The following is a 26,246-nucleotide window of genomic DNA, read 5'->3' as shown; positions in this document are numbered from 1 at the left end:
TGTTCTTTCCATGTGAGATCGCTAGAATAACTCCCTAGAAATGCCTTAGTGAATTTCAAAAACCACTGAGCAGAAAAGATCTTGAGCTTACAGATCAAGATGATCTTCTTTACCCCAGAAGAGACATGCAGAACCTATCAGCTTGCCTGTGGTCAGTCTGTGGTCAACACAAAGACATAAAGCGTAGCTCTTCCTTGTTGGCGTGTAAAACTGTATCACTTTAAAAAAAAAGTCTATATTGCCGAGTTCCTAGGAAAGTTACAAAGACAGATGCAATTTCTAATGAATTATCTGATACCATCTAATGTTGCGAAAAAGAATTCCATTTTTCAAAACAACACTCTTGACAAAGAACAGTGATAGTAACAAACCCAGCTGCAGGTGCTGAGCTTTTCCTCTGTGCCAGGTCCAGAGCAGAGCTTCTCATGCACGGTCTCAATGAAACCCCGGTTCTGGGAGCTCCTGGTGCGGCTCAGAGGGCTAAGAACCCGACTAGAAGTATCCGTGGGGCCACAGGTTCAACCCTTGGTTTCACTCAGTGGGTTAAGGATCTGGCATTGCCACGAGCTGCAGCATAGTTTGCAGAGGAGGCTTGGATCTGGTGTTACTGCAGCTGTGGCATAGGCCAACAGCTGCAGCTTCAATTCAACCCCTGGCCCAGGAACTTTCATATGCTGCAGGTGCAGCCCTAAGAAGAAAGAAACCAATCAACCAAGTACTAACTCTCATGAAGTAAGTACTACTGTATCCTTACTTTTACAGATGGGTCATTAAGGCTTAGACAAAGTGTAAGTAACCTGCCTAACTTCACACTGTTCAGCGGCAGAGCCGGGGTTCTAACCCAAGACTGTGTGGTCCTAACACGTACACCGAACCAACACAACATCCTGACTGTACTGTTACAGAGAAAACCGACCACCTAATGTTTTTCGTGATCGTCATGAAAATCTTTCATATTATCTCCTTTCATAAATATCTCCATATCATTTCATTTTTGCTTCCTTATTCAGCAGGTATCAAGCATTTGTTAGATTTCCCAGTTTCAGGCTGGGAAATGTTTGTGACAATGAAACTGGATGATGTTCAATGACCTGCCACAATGGCCTCATAAATCACACTGGTCATTCAAGTCAGTAAGTGCTCACTGAGCCCCTAACACACGCAAAGCAGAGTGGCCCGTACCTAGCACCCCTCTACTGATCACATGGTAAGACCCAACTGTGGAGCCATGGAGAGCTCGAACCTGGCCTTCGAAATAAGACCCAGAAAAAATTTATCTTAATTCCAATTCTTAGGTTGAGTCAAAAACAGCTGGCCATAATAAGAATGAACCCACCCTTGTCGGTGGTAGAGATGGTGGTGGTTGTGTGTGATGGAACAAAGAGGGGGGCAAGAAGCAGAAACATCAGCCACAGAAAAGCCTTTTCTTAAAAATCTGGAAATTTTCCCAATTAGGTTTTTAGCTCAATGTAAACATGTTGATATACCGCAGTCCTTTCCGCAAACCCCAATCCCGCGATGTTCCAAAGTATAGGACCTCTGTTCTGAAGAAGTGCCGCCAATGACTTTTAGGATGGTGACAGTTCTCTGGGGGAATAAAGAGCCATGGGATTTGTAGCCTGAGGGCAACTTTCCCACTGTAATGACAAAATCCACTTCTTAATGAGAAGTTCTGTATTACTTCTTGCTGTCCAACACAGTACGAAAATGAAGAAGAACGGAATGCTTCTGCATTTGAGCTTTCTCTAATTAGAAGCCTTATGTGGTTTGCCACTGACTAGCATGATTCACTTACAGGATAAAAGTTGTTCAAGTACATTTGCCTCACTCTTTTCTCACTGGACTCCATATATCTCTGACCAAAGAATTTTCTCCTTCATCGGTCTTCATTCAGCCAGTGTTTTGTCCAGTTCTGTGCCAAGTTCCTGAAGGAGAGCAATGAACTGGCCTGATAAGGTGTTCTCCCAAAGCCTAGCATCTGACCTGGAACATGACTCAATACCAACCAGACTGATTTACTATTACGGGAACGCTGTTCTAGACTTCTGCCATAACCACATGCCTCTTATGAGCAAGACACGGATTATACCCTGGACCTTGCAGCTGGCCACAGGTAACTGGACCAAGGCGAGCTCCCTGTGCAAAGGCACCCATGGGAGACCAACTATGACGCTGTGAGAATGTTCCGTACTGGACAGTGACCTGCCTATCCAAGTGAACTTCTCACTTTGGGAGTTTGAATTTACACACACCACGATGGCATGAAGAAAAGATACACTGAGAGAAGTGATAAGCAGATGCCACAAGGTAGCAAAGGCTGTAAATAAATAAATGATGTGTGGTTGATAGCCCATCAGCTGGGAATATAGGAGAGACAGAGCAGATAGATACAGTGGACATTCCTATCTTAAATTTATTCATTAATACTTGAGTATTCACTATGTGACAAGCATAGGTGCTAGGGATAAAATGGTGAATAAAAACAGCAACAGACACATCTTAAACTTCTGTGATATCCTGAGTATCATTCCAAATATCCATCAAGTCTGGAGTTTCCTATCTTCGTTACCCCCCCCCACCTTTGTTTGTCTTTTCTAGGGCCGCATCCGCGGCATGTGGAGGTTCCCAGGCTAGGGATCTATTGGAGCTGTTGCTGCCAACCTACGCCACTGGCACAGCAACGCCAGATCCAAGCCATGTCTGCCACCTACACCACAGCTCTAGGCAATGCAGGATCCTTAACCCACTGAGCAAGGCCAGGGATTGAACCCGAACCTCATGGTTCCTAGTCAGATTCGTTAACCACTGAGTCACGACGGGAACCCTATCTTCCTTACTTTCCTTAATATTGTTACTGAAAAAGAGCTGTCAATAAAAGTAATCTTTTGTGTGTGTGTGTGTGTGTGTGTGTCTTTTTTTCTTTTCTAGGGCTGCACCCATGGCACATGGAGGTTCCCAGGCTAGGGGTCTAATCGGAGCTGTAGCTGCTGGCCTACGCCAGAGCCACAGCAACACGGGATCTGGGGATCCGAGCCTCGTCTGCAACCTACACCACAGCTCACGGCAACGCCGGATCCTTAACGCACTGTAAAATAATCTAAAGTAGTCTCTGTTCCCTAATGCTCAGCAAGTTTATATCCCTGAGTCTTGGCTTAACAAAATAACTTTGGGCAAAACAAAGTTACTGGGTAATGATACAGAAACAAACAAACAAAAAGGGTTCTCACTCATAAGATAGCCAGAACCCTGTAGCCAATTCAATTCTGAAGGTGCTCCAGTCATTTTAAGTACCTGCTACATGTGTATCTTTCTCAATACAGCAAATTTCTCTTCAGTAGTTAACTGTTTCAAAGCAAGGACAAAGGGACAACAGCAAAACTAACTTATAAAGGTTCCCCCATAAGGTAAAGGCTCTGTCAGAGGAAAGTGACCCATTTAACTTTCATCTCTGTCCCTAAGGACAGCAATAAAGTCTTCAATTTACACGGCAAGGATTCTAGGTTACTTGAATAGGACCGAAATGACCACCTCATTTTATCAGGGTAAGAATTAGTTAAGTATATATATGTGAATCAAGAACACCATGCTTTTTTTTTTTTTAGAAGACAAGGTAATTTTAATTATTATTTGCATTAAGGTGGAAATCATCAACAATTAGCATTCCAGGCCCGACGTGGAGCACAGGGTTAATCATCAGGTTGGAAAAACCACAGTTTCTCTAAATTTCAGAGTGCTTTGCTTTTCATTTCTAGGCTCTGTGCTTTTAAGAGCCTTAATTAGACATAGCTTCTCTTGCAGCAGTGCACTGCACCAAAAGCAGTTCAGTAAGAAATGATCACTTTTGGAATGAAAGAAATTCTAGAGCTAGGGGAGCTTTCCAATGCGTTGGTTGTTAAGGTCAACCTCTGGCTTCAGAAAAGAAGACATTTTCTATACTTTTGAGGACACACAAGAGCAAAAAGGCTCCCTTTGGATGGAGTAACAGAAAGCCTACTAGGCATAGGTTCCAATTCAAACCTGACAAGCATAACAATATTTTGAGACAATCAATGACTAACAGGAACTCTGAAGCATCTCAGGACCCCTCGCAGAGTACCTGGCACGGAGCAGGCATTTAGTAGAAGTTAACTGAAAAGATAAATGATCACTGAGATTGGCCACTTTGGTAGGTTTTTCAGTTTGTTGTTTATTCTGGTATAAATTCATCTGCCTAAACAGTTGTTAGAATAATTAGAGATTTACTCTTGAAGTGCTATCTGGGGCTTCTGTTTCTCCTGCTCCTGCCAATGAGGGTGAACCTGACACCCACAGCACAGTGGAAAGCAGAGCTGCCTCTTCCGTTCTGCTCTCAGGCTTACTTAAACCACGAGCTCTACTTGGACATTATTTTTTAAAAAAACAAAAAAACCCCACAGAGGATCATATTATTAATTAGAAGATAACTGTAAACTGATCAAATAGTTGATCTATGATTTCAGGTTTTTTTTACTCTGACTGCCAAGACTGGCTACTTGGATAATTATTATTATAATTATTCAAATATCTGTGCATGAAGCTCTGTCTGCCTCCACTAAATATTCTAGATTTTATTCTTGGATGGAGCCAGATAATCAGAGAGCTATGTGATGTTGTTTTCACTCCTTATAGAATCACCTTTGATGAAACATGCTTTGGCTAATACCACCAGCCAGCATGAAGGACTTGAAAGACCAGCATGTGACCCTCGGCATAGCACAGTGCAATGACACTGAGTAGGGGACATCCAGGGACCCATATTCAAATAGAAGGACAGCCACCATATGTCTCTTCTGAAAATCCAGGGGAGACGTCTTTCCAGGTGAACTTTCATCTGAAGCAACTCTTTCGTTTCTACTTTATAGCTACCATGAATCTGTCATCATTAAACTCTTAACTTGTGTTTGGCACATAATATGTGCTCAATACATATCCGTTGAATAAACATGGGTGCCTCCATGCTCTGAGAGGTAAATGTGTTCCTGGGAGAATCAACTGCTATAGGCAAGCCTAATGGCTTCGTGTTCTGACTCTAACCCAGGCTTTGCTGTATTTTCTAGGGTTTATTTTATCTTTATTCACTTATTCATTTCACCTTGTAAACCAGTTCTTAGCCTTTCCTGGAAAGGCGAGATGGGATAAAAACCTTTAAGATCTGATTGTAAAATGCCACAGTTTACACTGCCACTACAGCTTTGGCTAAAATGACCTTAAACATCTCTGCTCCCTATTCCTTTTCTGCCATCCCCTTAAAACAATTATTTTTTAAAATTCTGTTTTCAAAATATGTCATTGATTTCCTCTGCCCCTACTATTGGACTGGTTCTTCTGCAAAAGCAAGGGTGTCACAGTATTTTATCCACTGGGCTAAGTACACAAAGAACCAACCTACAACTGGATCAGTGTTGGAGCTTCTCAGAGCTGGTGCCAAGTGAATGAGAAAGATGTATAAACTTAAAATTGTGGAGAAAGGCTGAATACTAATTCATATCCTCTGGGCATATGCAGTATGAGTAAGAAAGAAAGGCTTGACTTAAACCAAAGTGCAGCTCTGGGGGCGAGTCAGTGTGTTGGAGACCAGATGGAGAGTGAGAGTAGGGGAACTATGAACTCCTGGGTGTCTGGTACCCAACTGAGCATCAAGAATCCTCTTCTTGGTCAAGTGAACACTACTCTCCCGCTCTCTATTACACTTCCTCAGGACTCAACAGAGACAGGTGCTAATACCAGACATGTAATTCAATGCTTCTAAAACTGGACTGAACTTCCACCATGAATTGTTTCTGCCCTGGTTTGTTTCCTCTGTTTGCAATGCATGGGCTCTTGCCCCCAAACAAAATTACAGTTCTTAGACCTTTTTGATAAACATCATTGGTTTCCTTACTAGGATCCTAGCTAGCTTTTAAAAAATCAATTCCTAAAAAAATACATAAATAAAAATAAATAAATAAAAAATCAATTCCTTTCTATACTTTTCACATGAAAAGAATGATGCTATAAACACCAAAGATGTGCATACTGTGCAAAAAATACAAATGGACGGTGGGATGACAAGGAGAAAAGAAAGTACCATGGATACTCTTAAGTTAAATATGACACCCACTCCTCTCCGTGGCTGTCAAAATATTTTATCAACTCGAAAGCTTCTGCATAGACTCTTGCTTCAAAAAGAGACCATTAATTGACAGTGAGAGTTGTTTTCTTATACAGATATTTTGCCACAAATATCTGTGAAGGGATTTGATGTATCCTACCTCCAGGATAAGTGTGTTTATGCTGACACCCTCATCTCCCCAAGAGCTAATGCTGGCTGCCATTAAAGGACCCCAAAGTGCTACAGAAAAGAACCTGGACAGCTGGATACACTGGCGTGGAAGGACAGGCAGGACTTAGTATGGAGTGAAAAACAAACATGATCTCATTTGTATAAAACCAAAATCCGAAAGTGCTTATGTCATCATGAGAGACCTGTTTTTTTTGTTGTTGGTTTTTTTTTTTAGGGCCGCACCTACAGCATAGGGAAGTTCCCAGGCTAGGGGTCAAATTGGAGCTGAAGCTGCTGGCCACAGCCAGAGATCAAACCTGCATCCTCATGGATACTAGTCTGGTTCATTACCACTGGGACACAATGGGAACTCTGAGAGAGCTTTCTCTATCTGCCCAGTGTGTCTCTCCTCAGCCCCTTCTCCTTTCTGACCATGTCTTCTCTCGTGCGGGAACCTTGTGTGTTTTGGGGTAGACTAATCCCACCACCCACTCTGGGTGGGCATATGTGGATCAGAGACAAACCGTGACTGCTGAGGAAGCTATGTCAGGAATGGCTTATTCTCTCCTCTGGGTTGCTCGACTGGTACCACTACTGGAGGCCATGCAACTTCTGTGAAGAAAAACCCAAACCTGGAGCCCTGCAGGAGCATGCAGCATCAAAACCAAGCAACGGAGCCCTGAAACACCCTGCATCCCAGAGTCAGCTGTTCTTAATTATGCAACTCAATCTTCAGTTTGGGGGCTGAAGAAGAGCCTTAAGTTTAAACTAAATTTCTGTACTTCTCTGTGTATTTCCCCACTACAAGGACAGTCAGACATAAAACATTACTGGCTTTGAAGAAGATGGAGGAAAGCATTCAAGAGTCAAGGAACGTAGGCAGCCTCCAGCAGGTGGACAAGGCAGGGGACGCCTTCTCCCCCTGAGGTTCCAGAAAGGAGCAGAGCCTCATGGTGCTTTGATTTTAGCCCAGTAAGACCCACATGGGACTTGAACAAAACCCTAAGATGATAAACTGGTGTTGTTTTCAGCTTCCAAAAATAATTTCCAAGTACAGAAAAATGCAGAAAGTTTCTAGAAGGATTCCACAGTGTTATCTCTGCGGAATGGAAATGCGGGTAGGAGAAGAAAAAGGGAGGACTATTTTATAATTTTTTTTAATAAATATGTGCTAATCTTTTTTTGGCTGTCCTTGCAGCATATGGAAATTCCTGGGCCAGGAATTGAACCCACACCACAGCAGTGACAACACTGGATCCTTAACTGGCTAAGCCACCAAGGAACTCCAATATGTACTATTTTAAATAATTTGAAAAACTAATTTTAAACATGGTTAAGAATAGAACCAGAATTAAAAAACAAACAAACAAACAATCACAGGTATTATCACCCACCCAGAAGAGTCAGAATAGCAGTTGCTTTACAAAACCAACAGCACAGCATGGAGGTAGCTTGTAAGGAATTCCAACTAGCAGCGTAATTGTGCTAGTAACACAAAGGTCAGCCAGCAAGGCAGCACGCCCCCTTGCACACCACATACCGAGTCAAAACCAGTTCTTCCAGCCCAATCCCACTAGAAGCCTTTATCCTGCTTCTTGCAGGGGCTGGTTTTTTTCTTTTTCTTTTTTTTTTTTTTAGGGCCACACTCATAGCATAAGGAGATTCCCAAGCTAGGGGTCAAATCGGAGCTGTAGCCACTGGCCTACACCACAGCCACAGCAACAGCAACTCGGGATCCAAGCCACATCTGAGATCCACACCACAGCTCATGGCAACGCCAGATCCTTAACCCACTGAGTAAGGCCAGGGATCGAACCCATGTCCTCATGGATACTAGTCAGAATCGTTGCCGCTGAGCCACGATGGGAACTCCCAACATGCAGGGGTTGGGACACAGCTCTCACAGAGATTCTTGAAGCTGATTTTGAAGGTAGAGCTGGCAGAGATGGAGAAGAGAAGCCAGAACAGTAATTGGCTTATAATTCAGCACTCTTTTCAATAGAAAATCAACAAATTGCCAACAAATTGCTATGCTCATGAAGAATGGCCCTGCTCTGCAATGAGCATTTACCAGAAGAGAAAAGACAATTCATTTATGCCACTCCGTGGAACTAGCTGCCATCCAGGAGGTCCCCTGTTGAATTTTAATTGGCTTCATGTGGGGAGAAGGGGATGTGGGAGAGCTGGTGATGCTTCTCTCCAGTCATCCTCTCTCCAGGGCTGCAGACATAATGCCAGACCGCGAGCCCTGCAACCTGCTTCTCGCCAAGCTTTTCTGAAAGGACCTATCCACCCTCGCCACCCCCACCCCCCAACGACCGCCCAACTGAAAAAAACTGTGGTCCTTACCCTGAACACACACCTTTTCTAAATTCACTTCCTTTTACTAAGTCAGTTACATTCTGCCAAGCTTGGGGCAAGGATACACGCAGAACACACACTGGCCACATACAGAATTCCCTTTAGTTTGTCTTGAAGTCTGTGTCCAGAGGACAACGGCAACAAATGCAGCCAGAGCCACTGAGCCTGGTTATTCATCAGAGTGACAGGGAGGGCAAAGGCAAGGCCACTGTCTATTCCAGGGACACGTCTGTTTCAAGGACATTGCTATTTCTATTTTCCTCTTTTTCTCCACCTTCTTTCCTACCTTCCTCCTCTTAGTTTAGAAAAAATATGGCTAGGAGTTCCTGTTGTGGCTCAGTGGTTAACGAATCCAACTAGGAACCATGAGGTTGTGGGTTCAATCCCTGGCCTCGCTCAGTGGGTTAAGGATCCAGCACTGCCGTGAGCTGTGGTGTAGGTCACAGATGTGGCTCGATCCCGGGTTGCTGTGGCTGTGTCATAGGCCAGTGGCTACAGCTCCGAGTGGACCCCTGGCCTGGGAACCTCCATATGCTGCAGGTGCAGCCCTAAAAAAAGATTAAAAAAAAAAAAATTTTTTTTAAATGTAAAAAAATTTAAAAAAAGAAAAAGATGTGGCTAGAGAAGAAGAAAAATATCAAAGCCAGAGCCTGGAGCCAATGCTTAACATTTAAAGGATGTGAACAAAACACACTAATGATGGAAATAAGTCAGGAGGTCCCTTTGGCCTTTTCCATTTGTCTACCCAGAATAAACTGAGGTCGGGTTCAGATTCCAATTTAAGGACAAAAGCTTAATTTAGTAATTCAGGCAGAAAATTTACTTCAAATATATCTCCTACCCTAAAAGCATTTTTTTTTTAACAATCTAAGTTTATTAAAGTACTTAGAGTAGTTTCAGATTTTACTTATTGTAGGGAGCGAATCTTTAAAAAGACTTCAATGGAAATTACTCTTGCACCACAGTCAAAAACTCTAGAAACGAATTCTTAAAATGTTTTTGAGGAGTTTCCGTTGTGGTGCAGCGGAAATGAATCTGACTAGTAACCATGAGGTTGCAGGTTCATCCTTGGCCTCGCTCAGTGAGTTAGGGATCCAGCGTTGCCATGGGCTGTGGTGTATGTCGCAGATGTGGCTCAGATCCTGCATTGCTGTGGCTGTGGTGTAGGCCGGCAGCTGTAGCTCCAATTCCACCCCAGCCTGGAACTTCCATATGCTGCGGGTGCAACCCTAAAAAAAAAACAAAACAAAACAAAAAAAAAAAAAAAATTGCTTTTGAATGATCCTCCTGTGTACACACATCTCCACTCCTTCTTTCAACTTCCTATTGCCTAGTGAGGGTCTAAGTCCCTCCCCCCACCAAAAATTAAAATAAGTGGTTCAATAAGAATAGTACACGCACCACTGCTTGACTACCTGACACAAAATAACAATTTGAGTAACACCACAAAGCTTATAAAGCATTTTACCTGAACACGAGTCCCAATCTTTGTAACTGTGTAATGCCCATCAGGTGGGTATTAGTGCTCTGCTTTACTAAAAATAAAAGAGTAAAAATACCATTCGCCTGATTTCCCAAAACACGCTCCTCTGACAGTCACCTGACACCCAAGAGTCAGACTCCTTGCTCGGCAGCAAGTGATGAGTCTCTTACCGACACACAGGATGTTGAAACAGAACCCTTGAGACGTAGACTTGTTGACCAGCTGGTCGGGGAGACTGTCGAATCCAACATGGCCAGACAGGGACAAGTTTCGAAGCTCTTCATTCTGGAATTGCAGAGGGGAAATGATTGAGAATCCATGACAATACCACCTGGGGACCCACCCTCTCCCCTCCCTTTTTTTTTTTTTTTTTTTTGTCTTTTTGCCATTTCTTGGGCCACTCCCATGGCATATGGAGGTTCCCAGGCTAGGGGTCAAATTGGAGCTGTAGCCGCAGGCCTACGCCAGAGCCACAGCAACGCTGGATCCGAGCCGCATCTGCGACCTACACCACAGCTCACGGCAACACCGGAACCTTGACCCACTGAGTAAGGGCAGGGATCGAACCCGAAACCTCATGGTTCCTAGTTGGATTCGTTAACCACTGCGCCAAGACCAGAACTCCTCCCCTCCCTCTTGACATGCAGGGACAAAGGCGACCCCACTGGGCCCAGGCCCTCCTTGGCTTCTACACGGCTGAAACCGTGAGCCACACTCCTTCCACAAAATCACACTGACTCCCAAAGGACACCATCACCCAAGGCGGCTCTGGTCCTGGCAGGTACGCTGGTCCAGAGGAAATGAGCTTCTAGAGGTGGCTGCTTCAGATATGCCCCAAGTGACATTACAAACCCCAAACCATCGTGACAGCTTCAAGCCCTCAAGAAATGCCTTCGATTTGCTTTCAACCCAAATGAAAAAAAAAAAATAAATGACACCCTTCCAGATACAGGGAGGAGCTCTGAGAAGTTCACAGGGGAGGAAATTCTGTGACCACCACGACAAACATATTGAAAATGATGCAGCACAGGACTTGTCCCTTCTCCTCTGCAAGCTGAACGGGCTTCCTTGGGGCCCTTCGTTGCACTCCCTGTGCCTTCAGAGAGTCTTCTGAAGGAGTTCCTGCTGTGGCTCAGCAGGTTAAGAACCTGACATAGTTGCTCAGTGGGTTAAGGATCCGATGTTGCCGGGAGCTGTGGTGTAGCTCGCAGACAAGGGCTCGGATCCAGAGTTGCTGTGGCTGTGGTGTAGGCTGGTGGCTGTAGCTCCAATTCGACCCCTAGTCTGGGAACTTGCATATACTGAGTGTACAGCCCTAAAAAGGGGGAAAAAAAAAAAAAAAAAAAAAAGAGTCTACTGAAGGAGGCTGGGGCTAAGGTAGCTACTCTACATGCAACGAGCTGGGTGGTCTATGCCGTCTTCTAAGGTGATGCCGCCTGCCTTGCAACTGTGCACGCACTGCAAAGGCTGTCAGGGACCAGCTGTGGAACCTTCTTTCCCAGGAAAATGGAGGCCAGTTGTGGCCCTTCAATTAAATGCCACTGTTACGGCACAGGATTCCAGAAACCAGATATGGAGAACCTTCTTGAAAATGAGACACCTGGTGTCTGCACTGCCAGTGAGACTCCTGGTGTTTAAGGGAGCTTTCTCCTGAATTGTGGGGTGAGAAAGTGAGCCTCAAAACTGTGTTATACTTAGAACTCATTCCATCTTTCCATTGTTTAGTAAAATAAGAAAAAGCCTCACCCAGGATCATTTTAGTCAATATTTTTAAAAAGCTGGTTTTCACGATCCTCCTATGTGGATAACGAAATGATCTGAGGCATGTCTTTCAATCGTCAAAGATTGACCCCATTTCCAAATCACCATGGTCACTAGAGGGGCCGAGACACATGATTCCTGAATGGAGTGACTCCTCATGGGATGTTTGAGGAGCAATACAATGTCTAAGGGCCCTGCGAGGGCTACAGTTCTGATTCTGTAGCTCTGATTCTGTGAAATAAGATGAACAACCGCCACGCTGCCTGAACACCACGGTGGCAGCTGCAGGTTTGAGGTCAATGGGACAGCGAACAGATGCCTGGTCTATGAATAGTCTCCTTGAAACCTGCCAACAGCGACTCTGAGACTCGAGAGTGGGCTCTTATCCTTGAGCAGGAAGGGCTGGCCCACAGCACACCCAGCAGCTTCAGCCGCCCCCCATGGGCAGCAGCCTGGTGTCTGGCCAGGCCTCCCAATGCCACCCCGCAGCCCTGCCTCTCCAGATACCTCAAAGGTTCAGACAGCAGGTATTTTTAGGGTGTTTACCACATCCGCCAAGACGGGGGTGGGGGGGAAGGAAGGTTTCAAGCGAGTCTGGGTTATATTTAGAACTCTTTCCATCACAGCTGTGCAGTGGCTGCTGTGTAGACGGCAAGGAGAAGCTGTTGCACCAGCCTCTTTTCCTGATGCATCACGGGCTCAAACAGCCAGCGAGCTGCTCCAGAGGAGACCAGGCGAGGACAAGCCACCACCCTGCATTCCCCTCTGCCACAATAATTCTTCTAATTTTGGTGGCCGGGGGGTGGGGGTGGGGGGGTGGGGGAGGAAAGAGTGGTTTATTGCTCTGGATTCTGGACTGTTAGTGCGTTTTCAGGTTCAGATACCCACCCAGGAGCCAATCCTGGGAAAGAATCAGCGTTAGTAATTATAGCTCTCATCCCAGAACCCAATGCTCAGCATCTCATATTCTCACCATTTCCAAAGCACGAGAAACCACCCCCACACCCCCTGAGTATTTTTATACCCACCGAAAGCCACATACAAAATGAAGGGTTATAAAACAGTTTGGGTCTTGAAATTTTTCTAAAAAAATTTAAATCTATGGCTTCAGAGTGTGTCTCCTAACTTTGCCGTATAAACGACGTAGATTTTGTAACGCCATTTAAAAACTCCCTACTTTCAAGCCTCTTTCTCTGCCCAGCATGAAAGGGATCCTGAGAACTACTGCTCATCAGTATGAAAGTGGGGATGGGAGCTAGGAAGCTCGTGAACAGACTTAAAAACTGAAAACCCTGCAAGGTATAGAGGCGGGGGGGGGCAGCTAACTCACAGGAGCTGAAGTGAATTCCTGCACCCCAGCATTTCATGGTCCATGCTTGTGGCTTTGCATCTCAGTTGCCTCTACCCACAGAATGTGGGGTCTCTTTTCAATCTACAGGCATGAGCTTGGGGGCAATCTCAGATCTCTTTATGTCTTTACTGCCAGCACATACCTAGAAGTGACTCTCAGCATTTTCTCTCTCATGCTGACTTCTGCCTGCATGCCAGTTCTGATTTTCTACCAAAGAACAATTCTCCCGGGTTGTCTTCTCGGGACCTCAAACTAGTCTTCACACAACTTGAAATCCTATTCCTCGAGTGCAAACCCACCCCTCCTCCAGAGTTCCTGTTTCTGTTAAGGGCAAGTCTCTGTGCTTATCAATGCCACATCCTCTTTTTTTTTTTTTTTTTCCCCTTTTTAGGGCCGCACCCTCAGCACATGGAGGTTCCTAGGCTAGGGGTCTAATCAGAGCTGTAACCACCAGCCCACACCACAGCCACAGCCTCGCCAGATCCGAGCCTCATCTGCAACCTACACCACAGCTCACAGCAACGCCAGATCCTTAACCCACTGAGCGAGGCCAGGGATCGAACCTGCAACCTCACGGTTCCTAGTCGGATTTGTTTTTGCTGAGCCAGGACAGGAACTCCCCTTCTCTTTAATAAAAAAAAAAAAAAAAAAAAAAAAATTTAATTAAAGTATAGTTTAATTTACAAGGTTGTGATCATTTCTGCTGTACAACAAAATGACCCAGTCATACATATACACACATCCATTCGCTCTCAGCTTCTTTTCCAACATAAACTATCACAGAATATTGGGTAGAGTTCATTCAACAAGCCTTCCAACCGTCTTGTGGCCTGGACCCCACTCCCTCTAATCCCCTCCTCTCCACCTTGCTGCCAAAGGGCTCTTGGTACTCAAAGGCTCTCAATCCACACGCCTTGGCCTGCCATCTCAGGGCCTCCATGGGTTAAACTCAAATCTCTACACCCAGCCAATCTCCCACTGTTCCCAGAGGCATCTTCCTCCACAGTTAAACGGAATTACAGCTCCTGGGGCCACCCCGGCTTCTCCCCATCAGACTCCACTCAGACTGTTTCCTCTGTCTGGAAGGCACCTACAGCTCGTGTATACATACCCAAACCTTCCAGACCCTGCAGAAATGTTATCTCCAGCCTTGTCTTTATTCTGAAATCTCATGGAGAATTTCAGTAAACATTCCCCTTACCAATAAAAGGAAAATAATGCATAAGCATGGCTCAAGATACTTGGCATTTCATGGCCACTGTTGTAACAGCTAACATTTTTTTTTTTTAAAGGGCCATACCCACGGCATATGGAAGTTCTTCCCAGACTAGGGGTCAAATTGGAGATGTAGCAACCATTCTACACCACAGCCACAGCCACATGGGATCCGAGCCTCATCTGCAACCTATACCACAGCCACAGCAATGCCAGATCCTTAACCCACTGACTGAAGCCAGGGATCACACCCGCATCCTCATGGATACTAGTCAGGCTCATTACCACTGAGCCATGATGGGAACCCTCAACAGCTAACACTTATTGATCAAGGATCTGGGAAAGCTGTAAATATGAACGAACTAGTTAGCTGATCTTAACAATGAGGTAGTTACTTGTGACCAAATCTTAACTGATATAAAAACAGAAATTTAGTCATTTGTCCAAGGTCACACAGCCAGTAAGGTGCAAAGCTGAAACACGGACCCTCTGGAAGTCAGGTTCCAGAGTCCTCACACTTAGTCTCTGTTATCTCGAGAAGATCTCAGCTCCCAGGTAGCCCCAGACAATACAAATGACTTCAGCAGCAATTGAAATCCAATAGATTAGACTAGAAAGGAAAAAAATGTTCTCTAAAATCAATTCTTTGGCAACCATGAGAGGTGGAAGTGGAGAAGCAGAATTGGCAAAGTAGCTCTAAGTGTATGTTCACTGATCCTGGCAATGGCACAGACTCTGATTTTTACAACCAGGACACATGAAGCCAATAGTAAAAGGCCTAGTTTGGACCATTTTTGAGATGAAAGTGCCAACTGGAAGCCACCAAGTAAGTAACTATAAGGCCTTCACTGATTTAGGCCTCCATTGGATAATCAACCTGAAGAGGGGCTGGTTTCTACGCCCACTCCAGTGTGAAATGAGTTATTACTAAATTCTATGGTATAAAACAAAATAACCAGTCTTTAACGTGACAATCTCATTTTGCTCTTTCCAGATCATCTTGACATGAACACAATTATGTATTTGTTCCTTCAAAAAAAAAAACTCATTGCTCAAAGCACCAAGAGAGCAAAATAATGTTATTTCTGTTATTTATTGATAAACACTCTTCCTACCCTTCAGAGGTTTGCAATGCAGCAGCAGAGATAGGACACAAGGCAATGTAACACTAGGAAGGATAGACGTGATAAATACCATGCCAAAAGGGAAGCAGGTAGTAGGTTTGGGCTAGAGGAATTTGGGGGAGCATCTTTTAGGAAGGGTGGAGCTCTCCAAATGTACCAGGGAAACACAAGTCCAGCTTGCAGGACCTTCCAGATAAATGCTATCTGTGCCTAGATGGTCACTTTATTACGAATGTGTACCCTGAAGATTATCATCAACAAGCTTTTTAGAAGATGCCCGGCTGATGTCATTACTGAAGTGATTATAAAACAATTATATAAGAATGTATGCCAACACCTACATCCTGAGTGCTGCTTTTAAATATGTTCTGCAATTGCAAATCTTGCTTAACCACAAGCAGGATGGCAAAAGGCTTGGAGTCACACGGCCATGGGCTGGAATCCCTACTTGGTTTAGTCTCTGTTCCCCCATGAGTAAAAATGGAACACTTGGCAGGGTGGCTGGAGAAACTAAGGAAATGGTAGGTATGAGAGTGCCAGCCTGGGTTTCTTCTCCCCAAATCAGGTGAGAGGAAGAGACAGCTGTAATTTTTTTTTTTTTTCTTTTTCGACCACACCCTGGGCAAATGGAAGTTCTCAGCAGGGATCAAATCAGGCTGCAGCTGCAACCTGGGCTGCCGTAGAGACAATGCCGGATCCTCAACCCACTGCCCCACAGCGGGAACTCCAACAGCTGTAATTTTAAAACAAGGCACTCTCCTATGGCTGTGGGGCGACCTAGGAGAAGCTACAGATGAGCAAGGCCCACAGACTAGCCAGGGAAGGAAGGGTGAAGGGAAGGAAAAGAAGGTGGAAGAGAGAATGGGGACTCCAGTGTGAAGAAAATCCACCCTAAATAGGAAGCTCATTGACAAAGCTGGCAGAGGGTGGCACACAGACTCCCATTCCTATTCGCAGGCTCCAACAGGCTCCACGCCGAAAAACATTAAGAATTCCCCATCCTGACAAAGGACTAAGCCAGTGAAGAAGTTACCAAAGCTGCCATTTGGGCAATGGAAACTTGTTGAGGAGGAAAAAATGTTATTGGAGTGAATATGCAGGCAGATCATTCTGTCTTAGAGGTGCTATTTCTTGAAACTGACAAGGAGACCCTTTCTTTTCCACGTAGGAAGTTACAAATATCAGCTTGTCCATCCAAACCACTGGCCGAGGTATTTGGGGAGGGGGCAGAGGGCAGTCTAGGAAGTAGGAGAGTAGAGAAAGACAAGGGCCTGTTTCTTAGAGTGGATAAACTCTTGGAGCCTCTGTTCTTTGAAATTTGATCTCTGAAACCATCGGTGGCAGGGTTCAGTCACCAACAGCACAAGTTCACTGGTCTCAGGAGAAGATTAAATTTTCATACTGGGGCAGCAGTTTACTTTAAAACAAAAGTTTGGTGTGTGTGTGTTTTTTTTTTTTCAATCCTAGCAATTAACCAGTACCCGAAATGCTGTCTTGACTCATGAGATCCATCAGTTCTTGGCATCCTCTAGACCTGCATCTAGAACACCATTGTAAAATCTTTTTAGGCATGTGTTAGGGTTCTGTGACAACTTTGTTTAAATGTAAACTTCATACCAACACTGTTGGTTTTTGGCTTAATAAAATTATAAATTTATTAAAAAAAAAGAATTTCCCATCTTCACTCCTCCTTCTACACAGCCCAGCCCGGAGCTCTTGAAAATGAACTGGATATGCCCAGATGGATTCTATTCACCACACTCGAAGTGACAACCGATCCCTTTCCTTTTAGCAACGAAAAGGCTTCAGTAGGTATGCTTAGTAAGAAGTCCACAGCGGCTGATCCTTATCAGCCAGCGGAAGCAGAAGAGCATGTTACCAAGGCGATATGTCTTCACGTACGTTGAAAACAACTAGACTTCACTTTTCACCATTCAAAACTAGATATGACAATTGTAGTACAGAAAGGTTTTGCCCCTTTAGCATTTAAATTACTATTTTTTTTAAAACAGGTAACCTCTTTTATGTATGAAAGAGCTGGGAATCACATTCATCTCAAAGCCTCATTTTTTGGGTAATGAATTACACTGATCCAAGTCACTTGATCTCCTCACCTGTAAAATGAGATTTAACCAAATGACCTCTAAGCGAAGCCTTCAGTTCTAATGCTAATTCTAAGATTTCTTGAGTCTGGAAATCAGAGGTGCATAAATCTAAATCTGCCATTTTGTTTGAGGAAAGCCAACACAGGGCAAAAACTTCTTGGTAGTATAATTTCCCCTGCCAGATCAAGATGGCTCAACTTCTACATGACAGCTGAAAACGAGTTTCTGTTAGTTACCCTGGTTAATTCCAAACGTAACAGAATTCTGTGTGCTTACCTCAGTGTTTTTCAGGTGAACTTTTCATTTCTGCTTGCTTAAGGACAGTAATTTGACACTAAGATTTAAAACAAAAGTTAGTTTTTAAAACTCCCTACTACAACAGTCCTGCTTAAAAACAATCTTGTTCTTCAGCTCTATCTGTAGTCTTCCAGAAACTTTTTGAAAAGTGGGTTTATAGCCTCAAATCAAAATGCAGAAAATAACTCTTCTGTGTAAGTTAATCATCTGTCTTCAAGAAGAAAAGCAAATCTATTCATGCTTTCATGCACTCAACAAATACTGAACACCAACATGTGCTAGATACTGCACTAAATGCTAAGGAGATGATGGTTAAAAAAAAAAAAAATGCTAACTCATAGGATAGTCCAGTGGGTACAGATGAGACAGATGTACAGCTGATGTGCAGTTTTCTGTATTTGAATGAAAACAAAGAATACTTTTGGAGTTCCCGTCATGGCTCAGTGGTTAAGGAACCGGACAAATATCCATGAGGATGCAGTCTCAATCCCTGGCTTTGCTCAGTAGGTTAAGGATCCGGCCTTGCAGCGAGCTGTGGCAAAGGCTGGGAGCTACAGCTCTGATTTGACCCCTAGCCTGGGAACCTCCATGTGCTGGAGGTACGGCTCTAAAAAGACAAAAACCAAAAGACCAAAAGACCAAAAAAAAAAAAAAAAAAAAAAAGAATCCTTTTGACCAGCACTGCCTGATGGGAGAAGGCAGAAATAACTGAGACTCAGTCTTAAGAAAATGAATGTCCAATTTTTCAAGGAGCTGAGATGGAGCACGGGTTAAGCTCCTGTTACTCTTTTGTCTTTTCCCACAGAGAAGATGTCATCTTAGAGGAGCTACCCTTTCATCATCTTAGAGGCTTTTTTTTTTTTTTTCCAATAGTACAGAGGTCACCCAGCTAAGATGAGGCAAAGAGAAAAATATGCTTTTTCTCACATGGAATCCTTGACTGACCACCAGCCACCTCCAGGTATTTGGGAAAATCCTGGCCTCACAAACTGTCCAAGAAGTAAGTTCTACGCAAGTGCCTGATGCATCGCTTTTGTACACACTTATCCAAATACATTCTAAAGAGTATTGAGCTGGTTTCATATTTTCTTTTAAAGAGAGGAAAGTTGGTGGAAAGATGGGAAACGCCCTTAGTTCTTCTCATACGAGAGGGAAAATGCTGGAATGCAAAGTATCAACCCAAACCACAACTATGAAGCCTGCATCGGGAGGTTTCCAAGGCCAGGCATTGCTAGGGTCACTTCCATAATATAAAACGTCTGAAGCATCTCATTACCAATGAGGATCGCGTTCTTTCAGGATGACTTGGACAACATCTGCTACTCTGCTTGTCATCCATACCATGAAATCCCAAGGTTGGAGCCAAGAAAATCCTGCAAGGAAATTGTCTCACACAAGCAGCAGAAGAGAGAGAGCCAGGAAGGAGAGGGGGATGGTTAGGAGGAAAACCATATGAGGAAAGATCTGGAGTGCAGCCCAGCTGGAGAAAAAAAAAAAAAAAAAAGGCACCCAGAGGCCAGTCCCCACGTCAGAGGCGGGGATGTCAGCTCGAGGACCAAACCCAGGAGCTACCCACAAAACACCACCAAACAACCAGAAAAGGCCTTGCTTAATATCGAGCGACTTCTCCAAAATCAAGTGCCATCTCTAAGCAACGCTCTCCAAAACACTGCCAGCGGAGGAACATATTTTTCTTTTCTAGATCCTTTCAGAAATGTACAGGAGTTTTCTTGGGAGATGCGAGAATTATGGGGAAATTTTACTTTCTGTTATTTTTCTGTAGTAGTTGAATTACAAAAAAAAAAAAAGAAAGAAAAAAAAGAAAAAAATTCCTCACACTTCTATAATAGACATGAGATTTGAAAAATCAGGCAATGTAACAATAATAAACGACAAATAAATAACCAAAATCTTCTCAAAGGAGCTAAGCCTGCAATGTTCACTGCAGTTAATAGGTGGGTGATAAAAAATGAGTACTTATTTCTTCTTTTTTTTTTTTTTTTCCGTCTTTTTGCCTTTTCTAGGGCTGCTCCCGAAGCATATGGAGGTTCCCAAGCTGGGGGTCAAATGAGCTGTAGTCGCCGGCCTACACCACAGCCACAGCAACACCAGATCCAAGCCACATCTGCGACCTACACCACAGCTCACAGCAACGCCAGATCCTTCAACCACTGAGCAAGGCCAGGGATCAAACCCACAACCTCATGGTTCCTAGTCGGACTCATTAACCACTGCACCAGGACGGAAACTCCAAAAATGAATACTTATTTTTTCTGATGACAGAACCAAGTCACACAGAAAGTGACGGGCGTAAGCCAAAAGGCAGAACACAACAGTGGCAGGTACTTGACACATGAAGTCAGGGGACCCTGCCATTGTTTAGTTGTGTGACCTAGGTGAAGTCATTGAATTTCTCAGCCTCACTTCTGTCAGCTTTAAAATACACCAGCTGAGCAAGCTGTTGCAAGAATTAATTAACACAATTCTCTATCTTCCCCGAGTTTGACATACCGTTCTTAGACGACCGCATTTCTGCCCCAGAGGTTAGTGACCAGCCCGGGGGCTAACAGCTCCTTAGACACAACCGGCAGCTCCGCCCCTTCCTGTGCAAACGGGGCACAGGCCCCTCGGTCAGTGTCTCCCAGGTGGAACGCACCCCCACCCCCATTCAAAGCTGTCCTTCCTCCCATTTTCTCATGTCAAATAGGAAGCTCGACTTCAAGGGATTGAGGCTCCTGGAATGACATCAATTAAGTATGCATGTGGCTACAAACCTGCTCATGTTTATAGGCCTCCACCCTCTTGGAGAAGGAAGAAGTCCACCGTTTAATCATCTGAAACCCTCAGTGAAGCTTTCCTGAGGCCGTCAGTCATGGGTTCGATTTTTTCCTGGGTGCCCAGATGTAATACCCACCCATCACCCCCGTCTGGGCTGAACCTTCCCACCCAGCATTCTGACCCGACACAAGTCCACCCAGTCACCAGCTGATTTCCATTTCTGCGCTTGGGCTCCTAACACCACCCCCGCTAGACCGCTCCCAGCTGTGCTCCAGTAGTTCTGTTATTTCATAGAAATCGTATTTTCCAACCACCGATTGCAGATAAGGGGACAGGCCCAGCAGCTGATGGGTCTTCCCTACAAGGCCCAGGGCCGGGGGAGACGGAGCCCGGGAGCACCCAGCTCACCCTCCTCTACACCTGGGCTGGCCTGGGAGGTAAGAATTCATGTTGTTCCTTCATCTGCTGTTGCTGAGTGAAGCTTCACACTAAGGGCCTGCGGACACAGCCCTGCCCGTGCTCTCCCTCCACCCGGGCCTCGTGTTCCTTTCTGACGACTCCATCCTCCCTCATAGAAAGCAGCCACTGACTGCCCACTTCCTCCAAGATCCTGCTGCTTTGTCTGTGCTTAGAGTCTCATCTTTGTCCCTTTAGATGTCAGAGCGCTCACCTAACTCTTAGGAAAAATCCTATTTGAAAACAGTCCCCAGGAGTTCCTGTTGTGGCTCAGCGGTAACAAATAAGACTAGTATCCATGAGGATATGGGTTCAATCCCTGGCCTTGCTCGGTGGGTTAAGGATCTTGTGTGGATGTGGCTGTGTGCAGCTGCAGCTCCGATTCAACCCCTAGCCTGGGAACCTCATATGCCATGGGTGCGGCCCAAAATAAAATAAAATAGAATAATAAAATAAAAACAGTCCCCAGAATCTGGTCTTTGAGGTGAGAAGAGCCCCCCGCTGCTGCTCACAACCCTGGATCCTTGGGCTGGTGGGGGAAGGGCAGCAGGAGGGGGAGGTATTGGCTTATCAGTAAAACAGACTTGCAGCCAATAATGACCATGTGTGACGGTCCAAAAATTGTAAAAAGAGGCCGCACTTTTTTTCTTACAGACAGAATTTTTTTTTCTTCTAAAAGTCCGTGTAAATTCTGAACAGCTAAATCTAACTGGCCAAGAATTAACAACAGCAACAAAAGCCATTTTCTTAAGTTTCCAAAGACCAATCTTTCTGAGTCCAAGGGACGAATGCCTGGAAGAGCCTCACATTACAAAGTGCTGATCGGCAGAAAGTTTCCTTTGGGTTGGGGAATGACAAGGCCCACATGCGCATTCCAGGGGCTCATACAGATTCTGCAGGGCTCAGAGGAAGATGGGGGTGGCAAAGGAGCAATGCGACAAACAGGCAAGAAGTAGTGAGGAAGGCGCCCTCCAACTGGGAACACCTGCTACAGCTGTTCTCTCCCAGCACGGGACATCACGGAGAGGGAGAGACGCCCTTCACCTTCACCAGCAAGCGCGCGCGGGGGGGGGGGGGGGGGGTGAAAGAGAAGCTAACAGAAAAGAAAAGACCTGGAGGAGAATCACTCCTCCTTTCAAAACCCTCGGCTTCCCAGGGTTTTGGGATCCCAAGAGCCCCAGTGCATCTCCAATGTCTTGCAGGGGAGAAAACCCGCCCAACTGTCAGAGATACTCATACGGGTCGCTCTTGTCCCTGCTGCCCTGATCTCACAGCGTGACAGGCTTTTCAGACGAGCCTGTTGACAACAGCGATAAACAGGAGGTCAACGCTAATTCGGGGGCCCGCATATCAGTTGGAAGCTTTGTTCTCAACTTCTTATGTACAGTTTTGGTCCTCCTAGTCACACATCAAATCCTCAGAGCTTCCTATCTGAGAAATACTGTGGTTCGGGTTCTTGTCTTTCTCTTCACTGAATGCATTAATCAGCAAAGAATGAAATATGGATGGGACACTTCCTTCCCTTTGCCACCGTTTCTATCACCGGATATAAATTAGCCACTTCCTTTTTGAAAGATACCATTTATTTATGTCCCTTTCTGAAAATGCAAGGGGCTTTCAGTTACTGTAATGACCACGTAATGGCAATCTCTGAGAAAAGAGAAAAATATCCAAGCCACCTGCCCGGCAGTCATGAACAAAAGCACCAGGGGAGTTCCCATTGTGGCTCAGTGGAAATGGACCTGACTGGTATCCATGAGGACACAGGTTCGATTCCTGGCCTCGCTCAGTGGGTTAAGGATCCGGCGTTGCTGTGGTGTAGGCTGGCGGCTACAGCTCTGATTCAACCCCTAGCCTGGGAACCTCCCTATGCCATGGGTGTGGTCCTAAAAATACAAAAAAAAAAAAAAAAAAAAAAGCATCTTCAGTTCCTTGGCCAGGCTGATCTAGACCATCTTTGGATGTAGGGTTACATGTCTAAAGTGAACATCGAGGAGCTCTACCAAAAATGACCAGAGACACAGTAAATACATTCTCAGGAAATAAACACATTAACATTTGCTATCACTCTATAAATATTGCTAAACAATTCTGGCCAAAATTCTCAAGCCTTCCTAAGATCAAAGTTGCCCTGCATCTTAACCTCTGCCGTGGATGAAGTGCCATCAGTCTAGACTAGAGGTTGTGTGCATACATTTGGGGTCTGTCTTAGTTTTTCACTGCCAGGGAACAAAGTACCAAAACTTGGTGGCTGGAAACAACATGTATTCATTAGCTCTTGGTTCTATCAGCCAGAAGCCTGGGTATGGCATGGCTGAGTTCTCTGCCCAGGATATCGCAGGGCTGAAATCAGGACTTGCTGCCCAGGCTGAGAAGCTCTGAGCAAAATCCCACTTGCAAGGTCATTCAGGTTGTTGACAGAATTCAATTCCCTGCAGCTGTAGGAGTGAGGGCCTCCTCTCCTTGCTGACCATAAGTGGGGGTCTGCGCTCAGCTCCAAAACGTCACCCACAGTCATTAGCCATATGGCCACCTTATCCTCAGCGGCAGCAACAGAAAATCCCCTCATGTCCCTCTCATGTTTCAGATCTCCTTTTTCAGAAAGAGTTCAGTCCCTTTTAAGTGAAGGATTGGGTCAGATTCCCCCCAAGATCATCTTCGTATCATAGCGTCAACTGTGCCATAAGGTAACCTCATGGTAGGAGGGACTAGCCCATCTGGGGCTGCAAGGGGCATGTGCACCAGGGAGCTGGGGTGCTGAGGTCATCTCAGAATGCTGCCAACCACATACACAGCAGAATATTCCTGTGTTCTCCTGTGTAACTTTAGGATAGAAGCAAACAATGAACAGCAGCATTTCCCTAACGCAAAAACAAAACACAACCAAGTCTCCGAGGGGAAAAGGAGAAGCCAGAAATGAGTAAGACCATGGTAAACTAGAACTCTCTCAATACCAAGGCATTTCCACCCTCTTTTATACCAAAAGTGGTAAGGCGGCTGACAACGAACTAGCTGGAGGGCCACGTTGTCTTCAGAAGAAGTCTTCCAACAATGACGGCAAACTTTGCAAACATTTAGGTAGCTGCTACAAACAAGAATTCTAGGACATGCAAAGCCTTCTTAAGGAACTTAAGCATTACTAGGGGAAAACGTCAAAGAGGAAAAACAAGACAATTGCAAACTGATGATGAAATATCGTATAAAGGTTACCAGGGTGAGAAAACAGAGAGCAGCATGGACCACTACTAGTACAAAAGTAAGGCTTTCTTAGTGGGGGTCAGACCTGATCTAGTGCATGATCAGGTAAAACAGACTTGGAGAAGGAATGGAGGGAAAGAAGTAGAGTCTGTCAAGGGAGGGAGAGGTTCAAGAGGCATGGAATCGGTGAACTGGAAAAAGTGAAGATTTAATTCAGCCTAGAGGATAAGACTTTAAATAAAACTTGTTCACACTTCAGTTTATTGGAAATATCCCTCAAAAGAAAGCATTACCAAGACACATGGAAGCAACGCATAACTAAACACATGCCTATGATCTGTCACTGGGTGTCCTAGTGTTGAGTGGGGGCAAGATCAAGGAGCCATCGTTGGGCGGTCACAGCATCAAAGATGTTGGTTTCCTACCACCCAGTGCACTTAGAAATAGATCTTCCCACCAGGGCAGCGGCCCAAGGGATCTTGGGTGTAGAAGTGCCTGCCAGCCAAGGTTTTAACCCAGATTATCAGCCTGGGCAGCCATCCCAATGGGAAGCTATCTGATGCAAATGTCCTTCAGAGCCTTTTTTAAAGCATATCTTGGAGAGAACCTAATAGATTGATTTCATTAACTATGACTACAACTTCTGCTATTCTAGTCAAACTAAAGCTTTCTTATTTTTTCCTTACTGTCTTCCTTCTCAAAAAAGAGAACGGATTAACCCCGACAGAAAATAAAATATTCCAACTAGGAGAACAGATAAGTTCCTGCCTTATAGAAGGTTAGCTGCACCTCATGCAAGCATCCTCATAGCTGTAAGAGAAAGTTAGTTGAGGGGTTTTCTCACGCTCATTGGTCTGCTTAGAACAGCAGAACCCAGAGGCTTACAGTTTTCCTCTATTCTCAAAAGTCTCCTAATTGTTGGATGACTTCAGATGCTGGCTTTCTTGTCTTGATCAACGAATGCAAAACAAACCTTCTTTTCACTTGCTGTCACAGAAGAATGTTCCCACAGTCCCCTCCACCCCCTCCACTGTCTCTTAAAGAGGAATTTTCATTATCATTCCCATCATGTTATTTCTGAACAATCAAGTAGGACCCAAGTAGGGCACTGGGAAACCTCTACAAATCAACGGGCTGTTACCAAATCCGATCAGCTTTCAAAAATAGATGACAAAATGTATGCAACAGTAGAGGGTACATTTCCAGGCATGCTGTTTCCACAACACATGAAGGCGCTGGGTCAGGAGCCCAGGCTTTTTTTTTTTTTTTCTTTTACTGAGATGGGGTCCAGTCCCAGCTCAATGCTCCTAGATTAACAGATTAAGAGTTATGGGATATGTGAATGGGAATATGTCTCTGACAGTCTTTGACAGCGTGATTACAGGGAAGCCTTAAGCTGAAATTGAAACTTGAAAGATTACAGCTTGGCAAGAGAGCCCTGCTGTTAATTTATACAGGCTGTAGGAAGGAGAAACTGAGAAAGTTAAATGAGACCCAGGGTGAAAGAAAGAACGGAATTAGCAAAAGCCTGAGGCACAGAGCCAAGTCACTGCCATTAACCTCTTCCAGAGCCTGAATGGTTCATTGGAATAATTATTTTCACGTCGTGCAAACGAAAGGCAGGCAGGGAAAGTAAGTGATAATTACCCTGGCAAAAACAAGAAGAGCGACTCTGGCCATTTGGATTTGAGAAAGATCCAAGCCTCCAATCCCTCCCACATAGAGAGGGTCAGACCATATATCTGGCTGTAATCATGGCCACACAGAGTTAAACCCCTCTGGCCACAACTGCACCAATGATACACACTTAGGTTGGTTATTACCAGGAGTGGGTTTT

At 44.8% G+C, this 26,246-nt stretch overlaps 1 protein-coding gene across 14 annotated transcripts in view; it reads right to left on the bottom strand.

The window, feature by feature from the left end:
* SEPT11 (septin 11) overlaps nt 1–26,246 on the bottom strand; it is a 135,533-nt gene that overhangs the window by 31,554 nt on the left and 77,733 nt on the right. For 9 of the 14 annotated variants that reach the window (XR_002346719.1, XM_021101474.1, XM_021101476.1 and 6 more), the window contains one exon: nt 10,295–10,409. Coding sequence is in view for 10 of the 14 variants with exons in the window: in XM_003129096.6 (XP_003129144.1) it covers nt 10,295–10,409 (115 nt within the window). In the remaining 4 variants the exon portion in view is untranslated. Of the gene's footprint in view, nt 1–10,294; nt 10,410–20,751; nt 20,896–26,246 lie in introns of those variants that run through there. The other 5 variants (XM_021101473.1, XM_021101472.1, XM_021101469.1 and 2 more) reach the window with 3 other exon arrangements.

The sequence above is a fragment of the Sus scrofa genome, chromosome 8, assembly GCF_000003025.6.
Source record: "Sus scrofa isolate TJ Tabasco breed Duroc chromosome 8, Sscrofa11.1, whole genome shotgun sequence".
In the NCBI taxonomy this organism is placed as follows: Eukaryota; Metazoa; Chordata; class Mammalia; order Artiodactyla; family Suidae; genus Sus; species Sus scrofa.
Note: the sequence above shows the minus strand (reverse complement) of the source record. Positions and strands in the feature narration are given on the sequence as shown.